We start from the raw sequence: 15923 nt of genomic DNA on the forward strand, positions 1-15923 counted from the left end.
GGGTGAATGGATGGCAAAGATACAATGGAATACTATTCATCCATCTGAAAAAAAGAATTAAATCTTGCCATTTGCAACAACATAGATGAAGCTTGAGGGCATTATGCTGAATGAAACAAGTTAGACAAGGAAAGACAAATACCGTGTGATCGTACTTATACATGGAATTTAAAAAAAAAAAAAAAGCCAGAGGTGGGAGGTGAGAGGGATGGGCAAAATCAATGAAAGGGTCCAAAGGTACAAACTTCCAGTTATAAAAGAAATAAATCACGGGGGTGTAAGGTACAGCATGGTGACTGCGGTTAAAAAACGGTACATTCTAACCAAAATATACAAAAATACAAAATAAAATACACAAAGTACTCAAAATACACAGTATTGCATATTTGAGAGCAGCTAAGATAGTAAATCTCAAATGTCCTCATCACAAGAGAAAACAACTTTTGTAATGACATACAGGAACAGATGTTAACTAGACTTATCATGGAGATCATTTCAAAATGCAATACACATTTGAATTGTTACGTTGTACAACCAAAACTAGTATAAAGTTATATTTCCACTATACCTCGATTAAAACATAAGTCTTTTTTTATGGACAGATGGACAATACAACCTGGACCAGTGTATCCCACTTTGTTCTCTTGGGCATTTCTACCCACCAGGAAGAGAAGATCCCACTCTTCCTTCTTTTTCTACTCATGTATGCCATCAACGTCTCTGGCAACTTGGCCATCATCACACTGATTGTCTCTACTCCACGCCTCCAAACCCCCATGTACATCTTCCTCAGCAACTTGGCCTTGGCTGACATCTGCTCCACCTCCACCACGGTCCCCAAGATGCTGCACAACATTCTCTCTCCTACAAAGGCCATTTCCTTCACAGGCTGCTTAGCTCAGACTTATTTCTTCATTTGCTTTGCAGCCATGGAAAACTTCCTCCTGGCTGCGATGGCCTATGACAGATACATTGCAATCTGCCACCCTTTCCGCTACCCTATGGTTCTGAGCAGAAGGCTGTGTGTGCAGATGGTGGCCCTGTGCCACATCCTCTCCCACCTTCATGCCCTGCTGCACACCCTTCTCATGGGCCGACTGATATTCTGTGCAGACAATAGGATCCCTCATTTCTTCTGTGACCTATACCCTCTGATGAAGATCTCCTGCTCCAGCACCCACCTCAACACCTTGATGATTCACACAGAGGGGGTCATTGTCATCAATGGAGCTCTGGCCTTCATCATTGCCTCCTATGCCTGCATCATCTCAGTGGTCCTCCAGAGACCCTCAGCCAAGGGCAGGTGGAGAGCCTTTTCCACCTGTGGCTCCCACCTCACTGTGGTGGCTATATTCTATGGTACCCTCACCTGGGTCTACTTCCGGCCCCCTCCCAGTTACTCAGTGGCCAGTGGTCGCATCCTGACAGTCATGTACACGGTGGTAACCCCCATGCTGAACCCCTTCATTTATAGCCTGAGGAATGGGGATGTCAAGGGAGCCTTGAGAAAATGGATGAGCAGACTATGCACTTCTTTATTTAGATAAAACCCCAAAACACCACTCCAAGTTTTCTCTACGATTCTGGGAGAACAGTTTTGTCCTTCAGATACCTGCTTCCTTTAGAATGTCCCAGAAATATCTAAATTAGGTCCATACCGTGGTTTACTCACTGGATATTGTCCAGAGATAACTCTTAAACCCAAAGCACATGAAACTATGTACTTAGTGTAAAACAGTACCATGGTTTTAATTATAGCTGAGGGTATTCTCTGAGACTGCCATTTAACACCAGGATTATAACACTAAGAGGGTTTTTTAATTTTATTTTTTTAATTTTTTTATTATGGTTGATTTACAATGTTCTGTCAATTTCTGCTACACAGCAAAGTGACCCAGTCTTACATATATTTACATTCTTTTTCTCATATCATCATCTATCATGTCTCATAACAAGAGATTGGATATAGTTCCCTGTGCTACTCAGGGAACTTTACCCATTTTAAATGGAATAGGTTGCATCTACTAACCCCAAACTCCCAATTCATCCCAATCCCTCCCCTTCCCCTTTGGAAACCTTTCAAGTTTTTTAGATGCAGGCAACAGAAACCAATTCTGGTTATTCATGGAGGAAACGAGTTTGTTAAAAGTATACATGAAACTCATGGATGAATTTCCAATAAAGCTAAGAAAATAGGCTTAATCAAACAGACAGGCGTAAGAAAGATCATATAGGCAGAGCCACATTCAAGATCATATTCCAGCATTGGTGTGATAAGGTCACTACTATAGCCACCAAACTCTGTTCACTGCCACTTGTAATCCCACCAGCACTACCAGAAATGGTCACTGTGCATAGCACTTGGAAAACTAGGTGTGATCACCTCCAGAGAGAACTGCTCACTTATTTTCTGCACCCAACACCTCTTGATTCATGAAAAGGTGGTGCATCTCATTAGACAAGTCTTGGTCACTCTCCCATGCTCTAGTTCTCACGGACACTGGAAGAGCAATAGTGCTGCATTTATATTCTATAATATGGAGGAATTTTCTTCCTTCTACCAAGGCAAAGGACATGGGGGAACGACTTCAGAATAGGAAGAGGGACATAATCAGGAATGTCCACTAGCGGGTTAAGAGTTATGATTATTCCATGAGTTCCCATTGTGGCTCAGCAGTAATGAAGCCGACTGGTGTCCAGGAGGTTGCAGGTTTGATCCCTAGACTCACTCAGTGGGTTAATGATCCGGCATTGTTGTGAGCTATGGTCACAGACTCAGCTCAGATCCCATGTTGCTGTGATTGTGGCGTAGGCAGGCAGCTGTAGCTCAATTCAATCCATAGCCTGGAACCTCCAAATGCCACAGGTGAGGCCCTAAAAAGAAAACAAAGAGAAAAGTGAGGGCTGTTCCAGATTGAAACACCCATCCGACGCATGTCTTCTTAGTGAACAGGAGCCTCACTATTCTGGGATTACTTCACTCCTTCTGCCTCAGGATCCTCCTGGTCTTTTCTATACTTGAGATGTGGAACTTGTCTGTTACTAATATTTGTCTGCTGACCAATCAGTGCTGGACACGGGGAATGGGTCCAAAAGACAAGATGTCTCTTAAAATGTTGATTCTTCAGTTTCAAGATTATAGGATCAAAAGGGAAAGGTGAAAGGGGTCTCCCAGGACATGGGCAGATGTTGCAAGTGTGGGCTGATTTAGCCCGTTTGTCTGGATAAAGTTTCTATTACAGGATCTGAGGTGTTATGGCACTGAGTCAAGAAGGAGCTAAAATTGTAATAATTTTTCTGTAAAGAGCTAGAAGAAGAGTTTCCTGTAGCCTATATATAAGGCTTTGTCAGAGTTTATCCCACTGAAATGGATTTGAGAAGCTATTCACCTCCTAAGTCTTTGACTACACCAGAATAATAAGTTCTTCCAAGGCAAAGGGGGCCCTGGCACTTGTCAAATGATAATAACAAGAGAATAAAGCCAACGTTTGGTTAGTTAACTCTGGCCCTTCACATTTTCTAGAAAGGATCCTACACACAAAATGCTTTTCCTTTGGATTTCCCTGTTTGCTCATACTTCCTCTGCCCTGCCTCCCACACCCATCTTTTTCCTTTTCCATCTTTAGGTGGCAGTTTCATTTTGGATCTTCATTCTTTACCAACAATAAGTCTCACCTCTTCTCACTGTACCTTCTTCTAGGAATTTGCCCTAATCCCATGGAAAGAACTTTCTTAAGGTGAAGAAATGCTGAAGGAGAGAAAACTAAGTCAACAGTTTTGAAATACAATTGGGCAATTCCATCAAAAATTTTGCATTTAGATATCTTCCTCTTCTAGGAATTTACCTCACAAAATGAATATATATAATCAATAAATATATATGTGAATATACACATATGTATTTTATGTTGAATATACTGTCATTGTCTATGACAGTGAAAAATTGGAATTAATCTTCATGAATACTAATAGAATTTTGGTTTGTTGTGTTTAGTAGTTAGATAGATGGTATTATTTGTTCAGTTTTCTTCCTTCCTTTCCTGTCCTTGCCATGGTTTCACAGAGGGCAGAATAAACCTCTCCATCCCATTACCTTTGGACCTGCTCTAGCCAGCAGTTTATGAACAGGGGTAACAAATGCTGCTTTGAAAAAAGAGCTTTAAATGGGTTTCAAACATTTGGTTTGCCCTCCTGAGAACTAACCTTCACCATGAGAAGAAAAGCTCATCCCATGTAGTTAGAGACCTTTAGCTTAGATCTCAGAATGAGAAATACACTGAAGACCTGAACTTGTCTTGAGGTCTGAAGCACAGTTGCCTCTTTAAGGCTACACAATTTTGACTGAGAAATAAAAGTTGGTTATAAGCCACTGAGGTTTTAGATTGTATCTTTTTCTTTTTTCTTTCTTTTGGCCTCACCCACAGCATATGGAAGTTTCTGGCCCAGGGACTGAATCTGAGCTGCAGCTGTGACCCACGCCACAGCTGTGGCAGTGCTGGATCCTTAACTCACTGCGCCACAATGGAAACTCCTAGGTCATTTCTTATTCAGTAGTTTGAAGTAAATCCCAACCAATTCTATATATATATATATATATATATATATATATACACACTATGAATTATTGTGCAGTCTATAAAAAGATTAATTCCTGGCCTTGTTCTCATTTCATCAATAGCACTGAGGAACATATAGGTATATAAAACCATATCTAGCCCCTCTTTTTCCTTTTCTCCCAGTATTTCTTCATGCATATGCTTCTGATAATAACAGTAATAATAACAACAGAAATAGAATACTCATATATGGTACTTACTGTGAACATGTTCCTGTTACAGTGCTTTTACCTGTATTGTATTCATCAAATCCTTACAACAACATTTAATGACAGATACCACTTCTCCATTCTTTACACATGGATAGCTGAGGTAGAGTAGTTTCATAATTGTCAACTTTTTCACTGTAGTGGATGCCTAAACATGTATTTTGTTGGTTTTGCTTTTTTTTTTTAATGTAATGTATTTAATTGCAAATCTATATAATTAAATTTAACAATGGCTGTTTTCTTTTTTTTTTTTTTTTTTTTTTTTGTCTTTTTGCTATTTCTTGGGCTGCTCCTGCGGCATATGGAGGTTCCCAGGCTAGAGGTCGAATCGGAGCTGTAGCTGCCAGCCTACTCCAGAGCCACAGCAACGCAGGATCCGAGCAGCGTCTGTGACCTACACCACAGCTCACGGCAACGCCAGAACCTCGACCCACTGAGCAAGGTCAGGGATTGAACCCGCAACCTCATGGTTCCTAGTCGGATTCATTAACCACGGCGCCACGACGGGAACTCCGATTTTGCTTTTTGTACTGTAAGCACCTAACTTAAGCTTTAATTGAGGAGGATCCACATTAAAGGCTACCTTGAATAAAAACATAGCCAGCTGTGAATGTTTAAAAACCAGCCCCCATCCACCCTCTCCCATTTTGTTTAGAGATCTTGATTGATTAAATGAACTAGTCATTTGGGCACTTGATTTTTTTTCTTCTTCTGCTTTAAATTCTTGCTCCTTTGCAGAGGCCTGGAGAAGGTGGAAGTTCCCTGGCTGGGAATTGAATCCAATCCACAATACTGACTTGAGCCACAGCAGTGACAAGCCAGATCCCTACTAACTAGGCTAACAGGGAATTCCTGCTCTTTTGATTTAAATCCATCAATAAAAAGTAAACCCTGGAAAGCCTAGGCCCCTAACTTCAACCCCAATAAAAGCATAACCCCAAGCCCACACTCTTGCCCCATTTCTGCAACCACATTGCATGGCCCCAGGTGTGCCTTGTGCTTTCCAGGACCTGTGAGCCATAAACCCTTTTTTTTTTTTTTTCAAAGTTCTCTCCAAAGAACTGCTGAGGACAACTAACAATCATAATAAAAATCACAGGGGCTAGTCAAGTCTACTGGTTATCAATAGGCACAAAACAATAACACAGCAAGTAATGACATAGTTGGGATTCTCATTCACTGTCTCCAGAGTTTGTCCCCTTAACCACTACCCTATACCACCTTCAGCCAAGCCCTTTGGCATTTTCCCTTGGGCTTCTGACTTCTTTCATTCTGACCTATTTAAGGAAAATCATTTCTGGAAGATCATATGTTGGCACAAAAGAACTACTTATCTCTATTTTTTTCAGTATAATTAAAAATACTACCTCTTTATCTCTCAAAGGGGTACATTTCTTTGCATTGCCAACAATCCATCTGAAAATGAAATCAAGAAAACAATCTCACTTAAAATAACATCAAAAAGAATAAGATATTTAGGATTAAGTTTAACCAAGGTGGTGAAAAAACTTTAGACTAAAAATTTTAAGACTTTGATGAAAGAAACTAAAGCGGGCACAAATAAATAGAAAGCTATTTCATGTGCATGGGCTGGAAGAATCACTATTGTTAAAAATCCATGCTATCCAAAGTGATATACAGATCCAACATAATCCCTATGAAAATTCAAAAAAATGTAAAATATGTGTGTAACCATGAAAGACTCTAAAAAAACAAAACAATTTAGAGGAACAAAGCTGAAATATAAGACTTCTTGATTGATTTGAAATTATATTACAAAGCTGTAGTAATTAAAAAAAAACCAGTATGGTACTAGCATAAAAACAGACACATAGACCAATGGAGCATAATAGAGTCCAGAAATAAACCCAAAAGCATATAAGGTCAGCTAATCTTTGACAAAGATGCAAAAACAAACAAGGGGAAGGTTAGTCTCTTGAATAACTAGCATTGGAAAAACTGGATATCCACATGCAAAAGAATGAAACTGGACTCCTAGCTTACACCTGCCACAAAAGTTTTAACTTGAAATAAATTAAAGACTTGAAATATAAGACTTAAAACCATAAAAATCCTGGAAAAAAACAGGAAAAATGTTTCTTGATACTGGTCTTGGCAATATTTTTTTGGCTATGTCAACAAACACAAACAAAAAGCAAAAATGGACAAGTGGGACTATATCAGCCTAAAAAGTTTCTGCACATCAAAAGAAATAATCAACAAGTTTCAACGTATGGAATGAAATAAAATATTTGCAAACCATATGTTTGACAAGGGGTTACTAGCCAAAATACATAAGGAGTTCATATAACTCAATAGCAAAACAGAATCCAACAAAAACATATTTAAAAAATATATTATCCTAGTTTAAAATGAGCAAAGTACCTCAATAGACATTTTTCCAAAGAAGACATACAAAGTTTCCAACAGGTATATGAACAAGTGCTCACCATCCCTAACCCCAGGGAAATGTAAATCAAAACCACAATGAAATTACCAGGTAGAATCAGTATTATCCAAAAGATAAGAAATAACAAAAGTTGGTGAAGAGGAGGAGAAATTAGAATCCTTTTACACTGTTGGTGGGAATGGAAAATGATGAAGCTGCTATGGAAAACACTATGGAACTTCCTCAGAAAATTAAAAATAGAACTAGCCCATGATTCAGCAACTCCTTTTCTGAGTATATACACAAGGGAATGAAAATAGAGCCTTTAAAATATATCTGGGATCTCATGTAAATCACAGCATTAATCACAATTGAAATGACACAGTATCAACCTATGTGTCCATCAGCAGATGAATGGACAAAGAAACTGTGGCATATTATACACAGACAATGAAATATTATTCATCCCCAAAAGAGGATTCCCTGACATTTGCAACAACATGGATAAAGCTAGAGAATGTTCTGCTAAGAAAAATTAGCCACACCATAGAAAGAAAGCAAAACTGCATGATGTATCTTATTATCTGGAATATTAAAAAGTCAAATACATAGAAACAGAGAATAGAACAGAGGTTATCAGAGGCAGGGAGTTGGGAGAAATGGTAGATGTTGGTCAAAGGATACAAAGTTGTTGTTATGCAGGAGGAATAATAAGTCAAGAGATCTAATGTGCAACCTGATGGCTGTAGTCAGTAACACTGCAATGAATCCTGGAAATGCACTAAGAGTTTTTATATTCTGGGTGCTCTCATCATCCACAAAAGTGGTAACCATGTGAGGAGATGATACATTAATAAGCCTGATCATAGTAATAATATAAAATCATCATGCTGTATGCCTTAAATAGATGCAATTTTTATTTGAAAAATTAAGAAAATTTATGGTCTTCCTCCCTCAATCCTTGATGACTTCAGCATCGGATTATCTAACTTTCTCCAGCACTGTTTAATTTTTATTCTTAGAAATACAATTTTCTATATAAATGATTTATGTAGCTAAAAACTTAACTTCTCAGTTCCTGAACTGTTTAGCTTCAACAATCTTTTACTGGACCCCATCTCAGTCCCCCAGCCATGTGGTCCATATCTTAGACACTGCCCTTATAATCACTGCACAGCTGGTGAAATCTCCATTTTAAATAACTCACTTCTTATCAGCTTCTGTACTTTCACCTTTTTAAATTTAGTTTTCCAATTCCAACAATTCTCTGACACCAATGAGAGCATTTTCCTGTGAAGTTGTTTTTCACTATTATCTCATTTGTGCCCTTCCTTCTCATTTAACAAGAAAACACTTTAGGGTCCAGAACTATAACCGCCTTCTTGTAAACACCTTTCATTCTTTTGCTCCCCTTTGCTCTACCTGGCAAAGCCTCAACCTGAGATAAAACCAACATTTTGTTTATACATGACTATACTTGATTAGCTGCATATTATTGGAGAATATCACCTACCCATGCTTATTTGACTACATTTTAACTCATGAACAAGTTACCTAAATGGGCACTCCATATTGGCAGAGTTGGGGCTTATTCTAACATTCCTGGTACTTCAATTTCTCAAACTCTAGCATAGTTTTTACGTAGTTTCTAGCATGCCTTTCTAGAAATCTCTAAAACAAATCTGCTCCCACTGCTCTCAGATGAAATCTCTTCAAGTATATGTCATGTTCTTGCCATCAATTCCACCAGCCCATCCACACCTGAATCCACATACTCTGACTTTTTATTACAGGGGAAAAAGTCTCTCAGTTCCTTTGATAAAGTCGTCTGCTTAATAGATGCTCATCCCCTTTCAAGGGCATTATTCTTGAAGTTAATTACTTTTTCTCTTGAATCATTAATTTCTAATTATTTATTGGATCATTTCTATCAGCAGATATGCATGCTTAATATCATTAGTCTTTCTAAAAATTAGAAGAAATTCTTCCTTTACTCAGGTCCTTCTCAAGGTCCACACCACTTTTTGTCTACCTCCTACCAAAAAAAAAATTATACTGAGGAAGTATCTTTCAAAACAGCCTCCATTTACTATCTTGAAATGTTGTCAAAAAAATAACTGTAATTTTTCTCCGAAACTTCACAGAACAGTCCTTATCAAAGTTTTCACTCATCTATATCTTTCCAAGTTTAATAATCAATTATATGTTCTTTTTTTTGTCCTTGATGTTTATCTACTTTACTTTTTTTTGCAAGTCTTACTTTTTCTAAATTTCCCCAATACATTATTTTTTCTTTTCTACTCTACACCATGGTGACCCAGTTACACATACACATATACATTATTTTTTCTCAAATTGTGTTCCATCCTAAGTGACTAGACATAGTTCCCAGTGCTACACAGCAGGATCTCATTGCTAATCCATCCCAAAGGCAATAGTCTGCACCTATTAACCTCAAGCTCCTAATCAATCCCACTCCCTCCCCTTCCTCCTAGGCAAAAAGTCTTTTCTGTAAGTCCATGAGTTTTTTTCCTGTGGAAAGGTTCATTTTAATGAGCTCTCATCTCTGAGAGAGTGATCACTTCTATATTCTGGAAATATTATTTTCTAGGTTTCTGATGTACCAAATTTACCAGCTTTCTTCTTAGGAATAGCCATTTCTCAGTTTCCTTTGCTACCTCCTCTCCTAGACCTCGAAATGTTGGACACCACTTGCAGCACAGAGCTCTCTCTATAGTCCTCTTCTCTCTTCTACATTCCGTTTCTGGGCAATTTTATCCAGTCTCATGCCTTCAACTATCATGTACATTTTATTATGACATTCCTATCTGAAGATCCCTCTCTGAGCTTCAGTAATTATTATATTCAACTGCCTATGAAATATCTTCATTAGGATAGATATCACAAAATTAAAATTATCATGGCCAAAGTGGATTTATTAATTTTGCCCCCCCTCCAACCAAATCAACATGCCCTACACTTCTGCAGAAACTTCCACAGGTAAGTTCACGGTATAATGACTCCCATTTGCGCATCCATCCTTAATTCTTCTTTTTCCTTTACACATTTCAGCTGGGCTATCAGTGTGTCTAAACAGCTCTGCCTGCCCTATGTTCCAAATATGACAACCTACCCCTGGTGTTGGAGCCACTGTGAACACTCCCCCTTCCAGTCTCCACTGTCAGTGACCTATGCTGCCTTTTCATGGAGTGACTGGAAAGTTCAGATGAAATAATTCAGTCAACTATAAGTAATAAACTGCTTATTCTAACTGTGAGTTGATAAGGACAAGAGGTCACAAAATTATTACAATTTTAGAGATACGTAGGCTACCCTATAGTTTACTAAAAATCATTTCACTGTAAGATGCAGTAACTTACGCCGACTTCTCTCTGGAAAATAGCACATGCCATGCCATTACTAAAGTCATCAACTTCTGCAGGTCATGATGATTTGTAACCATTTGGCTTAGTAATATCCTATGCCCCATATCAGATCTGAAAGATGAGGTCTTCAAATTTGGTGATCTTAACATTTCTTTTCAGTTCCAAAGTCGTGAGATTTGGGGTCAGTCAACAGGGACCAGAACTCTATTCATGCATTCTCTTCCCTGGCTCAGGGAAGATTTTCCCATAGGAATGTGAGCCATATCGGCTATGAGGAGGTATCACCCATCTATTTGAGGCACTTTCAAGTTAGTTCTTAGATCCATAGCTTCGGGAGATGTGCTGCCATTCCCCATTTGCCTGGGAACACAGTTGGAAGTTTCCTGAAAAGCCTTTCACCTCCTGGTTCCTCAGGCTGTAGATGAGTGGGTTTAGCATGGGGGTAACTACTGTGTAAAAGATGGCAACCTGGCGATCCTGGTCCAGGTCATAGCTGGAGGAAGGTCGGAGGTACATGCGGATCACAGAGCCGTACAGGAGCAGCACAACCAGGATGTGGGAGCTGCAAGTGGACAGGGCTTTGCGCAGGACAGCAACTGAGTGCATGTGGGCTATGGCCATGCTGATGCGGAACCTAAAATAAAGAAGAAGGGGCTGACCACCACAGCTACACCCTCTGTAAATATTAGCATTTCATTGACCACTGGGCGGGTGCAGGAGAGCTTCAGCAAAGGCGTGATGTCACAGAAGAAATGGGTGACCTGGTTGCCACAGAAAGTTGAGCGGGGGACCAGGACACTAAAGAGGAGGCTGTTGAGGCTGATGACCACCCATGAGGTCAGCGTTATGCAAAGACAGAGGAGACAGCTGATGCTGGCTGAGTATCTTAAAGTGTCACAGATAGCAACATAGTGGTTGTAGGCCATGGCAACCAACAAGTGGCCTTCCATGCTGCCCACAGCCATAAAAAAGAAGAGCTGGATCAGGCAGCAGTTAAAGGAGATGGTTCTATTCCCAGACAGCATGTGTGCCAGCATCTGGGGAACAGTGATGGATGTCAGAAATATGTCAATAAAAGAAAGGTGGCTGAGTAGGAAACACATGGGGGTCTGAAGCTTGGGGTCTGAGAGAGCAACAATTACTAACAGGGAATTGCCCATAACTGCCACCAGGTACATGGTAAGGACAATCCCAAAAATGACTGGTTGCATTTCTGGCCAGATGGACAGGCCCAATAAGACAAATTCAGTTACTTCTGTCCTGGTTCTAGTGGTCATGAGGCTCGATCCACATCACCTGCAAAGAGCAAGCGTGAGGATCAAGCAATGCTGAAGTTTACTCTGTGGTACTTTCAGGAGACATCTTTTCTTGCAGGGATGTCCCAAGTTTTTCAACTTTTTTTTCCTTTCATTTCTTTCCCTTTCCATTATTCATCCACTTTACGCACACACTCTTTAGTATATTCCAGGTTCATTTATTGACTACTTAAAATCTCTCAATTTGGCTGATATAATGACAGTAGGAGAAATCACACATGGTCCTGGCTTTTATGAAATGCACTGTATAACAAGGAAGACAGCACAAAACACACAGTTCCTTTGGTGCTTTCTGAGTTACAGAGCATACTAAATATCATGCACTAGATCCTCACAACAGTGCCAATGGTAGAAACTACTTTCAGCCTCACACTGCAGATAAGAAAGCTACTCTAGTGAAGGTCTTCTAGGGTCTGAGCAACAGACTCAACCCTGGATGTAACCCTGTATAGTTTTACTGGACTTAAGCACCACACGTCACAAGTTGTCAGAGTTGGAAAGAGAAGGGGAAGATGTCTGAGTCTCTATGCACCTCTGATGAGGGACTGAAGTGAACAGATGGTCCTAGCTTTGTGTGTCCAGAAACTCATTTTTAATTTTTTATTACATTATAGTTGATTTACAATGTTTCTTCAGTTTTCGTTGAACAGCACCATCACACCCAGCTCTCTGTGCTGTACACTAGGGCCCCATGGCCCATCCGTCCTTTCTCTTGTTTTTGTCTTAATTGTAATCAATTGTTATTTCCCCAATACATTTTTTTAAAACTCAGTACTGTTCTTCTGGTATGAGAGCTCTTGGTCCATTAAGTCAACTGAACTTACCTGGGATGAGGGTAGCTGTGATTCATATAACCATTGACTTTATTAATGATTAATTTTCAGTGAATAATACAATCTGCCAGTGGGTGAGAGTCTCAGGTTTTTTCTGCTCAGGTTTTCCCTATCAGCAGAGTTACGGAACACCAAAGAGGGAAATTTTTGAGACTGCATTACAGAGAAGGATCTGTTTCTTTATGAAGGTAAGAAAAGTAATTTTTAAATAGTAGAGTGTAAGAGAACATACAATAAAAAGTAGCGGTCTCTTACTCTAAGTGTATACACCTCCATATTTAGTTTTACCTCTTGTGGTGGTTTTTATTACCTCTATGTCTCTAAAGACTATCTACTCGCTTATGTATCTATGTATCAGTTTAAGAATATCTTTCAGGTCTCCATTTCCAAAGATGAAGTTTTATCTCTTGCTCCTTTCCCCAATTTTTCAATGATGGTTTTAGCTCTTTGATTAGTTGCTTTCCTGCTTTTAAAAGGTATGCCTCAGTTTATATCCTATTCACTTCAGACTCCACTTATCTCCCTCACCCCTGCACCCTCCCAACATTTGAAAAGCTGCGCCTTGATCTGTGTATTGTTAACTCTGAAGACATACAAATTATGAGTAATAGCCATAGTTAAGTCTTCCAAGTAAATGCTGAAACTCAGCAAACATTTACATGAGTATAACTTTGTATTTTCCAATGCAGAGTCAAATGATGTGCCAGGGTTATGGTTCCCCCCCCTTTTTTTTGAGGGTTGCCATGCAGCACATGAAAGTTCCCAGGCCAGGGGTCTAATCTGAGCTTCAGCTGCCAGGCTACACCACAGCCACCAGGCTATTCCACAGCCACAGAAATGCATGATCCAAGTCATATCTGTGACCTACACCCCAGTTTGCACCAACGCCAGATCCTTAACCCACTGTGTGAGGCAAGGGATTGAACTTGCAGCCTCATGGAAACAAGTTGGGTTCTTAACCCACTGAGCCACAATGGGAACTCCCTACATTTACTCTTTAGTGGGACCAGTGTTTCACCCATCTAAAAGAGAATATTCCTAATATTCAGATAAATAATCAAAATTATCTTAAGAACCTCTCTCTCTCTCTCTCAATCATATATTAAGCAGGAGCTTAACAGATAAAGAAAAAACTTATGTTTTCCAGTGTCTGTTCTTTTGTCTTTATTTCTTCCTGTAGCCTTCTCCATGTCAGTGGATATAGCTCAAATGATATGCTCCTGTGATCCTATCCTTCATTCAAGGAGTGGCCACACACAGGCATCTGCACAGAGGCTTAGATGAAGGTGAAAGAGAAGAAATGGGAAGAATGATCGAATAAGTCCCTTCATGGGGAAAAGGTGAGAGAAAATTCTCTTCAAGAAGGAAAGAAAGTCAAAGACAATAGATTTACCTATTATGAGGATAAGACTATAATAATGTGAGTCCATTTGCTTTTAAGCAAAACAAAACAGTATGTTAAAGCCAGTTAAACACAAAAATAGTACTAAGCAGTGGTAGTGTCCTTGTTGGCTGACTTCTTCAGTACTCATCTCTGTGCCTTTGTTATTTTCCAGTATCTTAATACAATTCTCATCAGAGCATGAGCTCTGCAGATCCTGTTCAGACAACTTTGAGAGACCATGATGCTGGTACAGGAGAGGACAGAGAGGCCAGTCATTCCTTTAGAAGAAATATGAAGATACACACGTATATAGATTTGTGCACTGCAAAGAGGTAAACTATACTGAAATTAGGAAGAAAGAAACAAAAGGGAGAATCCCGGGGAACGAGACAGAAAACTCTCTCTGGTTTCCCAGTTCCCACCTGGTACGTCAGGGACATGCAGCATCGTGAGGAAGGGAGAGCACTATGCTGTCAAACCCAAATTGTGCTTATTCTTGTCTTTCTTCTCTGATGAAAGCACCAAGGGACATATGAGTCCTCAGTGTTTTATCCATAGCTAAATGTCATGAATATGCTCTACATAATGCCTCCTTGATCTAAATTCTATTTCTAGACTGTTCCCCTGTGTGGAGGAATCACAAAGGTTGAATCGGAGATGTATAGATCTGAATCTCTTTTGATCTGCCTCAAGACTATATCTTAAAAACTCTCACAAAATAAATTAGGTCCCCTGTCACACATTTCTTGCATCTGGCACTGTGCCCTGTATCTCCATACTCTCTCTGATTGCATGACTATATTCTCCAACTAAGCCTTCATATTTTCAGTCAAAAAAAAATACTGTTCTGTGTCATAATTGACATTTCCACCACCTCATTGCTTTCCTTGACTAATATTTGTACCTCATTCTATTCTGTAGCATTTTAGGTACCAATGTCACATTGTTTTTCTGCAAGAGGATGATAATTTCTTATTTTCTATCTGCTTTCTATTTACTACTATGGTACAATGTAAACATAATCCCACCTTTTCTCTGTATCTAATATCACACACTCAATTTAGAAAATCTGGGTAGAGCTGTGTTCCCTCTTCTCCCCCTTCTCAGAAAATTATGGATTCATTTTTTATCATCTTCCAAAGAAGCTTTTCTATAGAACAGCTCATCCCAATGAGGCAGGCTCACAAGTACTGCCTCCGGGATTCTACCAACCCCAGGAAGCTCCAATTTTGTTCAGGTGAAACATTAATTAGAATGGGCTGAGACCTTATACCTTCCTGCATCAACTGGGATTGTAGCTCAGGTGCCTGCTCCTTCTCCATCCTTATATCTAAATCTCACTGAGGCAAAAACTATAAAGTTTCTGAAAACAATTGTGTCTGTAGAGAAGTTCTACCCTTTGGGGGACACTGTTGCTTCACATAATGTCAACATTAAGGCAAGAGACAACCTTAAGGGCAACTCAGTTTCCATTACATCATCTCAAGAAGCCATCTTTCCTAATATATAGTTTCTGTAATTGTTGAGTGTTTGGTATTAATCCAAACATCTTAACATAGCTGAGTTCTTTGCAAAGCATGAGGCTTTATATTATAGCCATGGGACAACTCTGATGGCAACTATGTTTTCATTCTGCTCACCAGTGACTTTCTCATTTCCTGCCCTCACCCAATTGCATCCTTTTGCTAGATTTCATCTAGCTATTTTGTTTCTCTATTTTAGAACTATCATCTTCAGAATATCTGATTTAAACATGACAGCAGAAGATAGAGCACCATACTGAAAACTCA

The 15923-nt window shown here is 39.4% G+C and overlaps 2 protein-coding genes across 2 annotated transcripts; one reads left to right on the plus strand and one right to left on the minus strand.

Annotated features, from left to right (window-relative positions):
* The first annotated feature begins 573 nt into the window (after positions 1–573).
* Positions 574–2084, plus strand: LOC110258978 (olfactory receptor 1Q1-like). Its single transcript, XM_021082269.1, has one exon. It carries the CDS (start codon positions 603–605, stop codon positions 1545–1547), a length of 945 nt encoding a protein of 314 aa, XP_020937928.1. The 5' UTR covers positions 574–602; the 3' UTR covers positions 1548–2084.
* Positions 2085–10636: 8552 nt separating this feature from the next.
* LOC110258953 (olfactory receptor 1361-like) lies at positions 10637–11877 on the minus strand. The gene is given in 2 exon segments (XM_021082242.1): positions 10637–11232; positions 11235–11877. Coding segments are annotated over 2 exon segments (966 nt in total). The 3' UTR covers positions 10637–10909.
* Between the last annotated feature and the right edge of the window lie 4046 nt (positions 11878–15923).

Source organism: Sus scrofa, unplaced genomic scaffold (assembly GCF_000003025.6).
Source record: "Sus scrofa isolate TJ Tabasco breed Duroc unplaced genomic scaffold, Sscrofa11.1 Contig59, whole genome shotgun sequence".
NCBI lineage: Eukaryota > Metazoa > Chordata > Mammalia > Artiodactyla > Suidae > Sus > Sus scrofa.

Excerpts from the sequence above, each read along its gene's own strand:
- LOC110258978 (XM_021082269.1), top strand. The coding sequence starts at position 603 with ATGGACAATACAACCTGGACCAGTGTATCCCACTTTGTTCTCTTGGGC.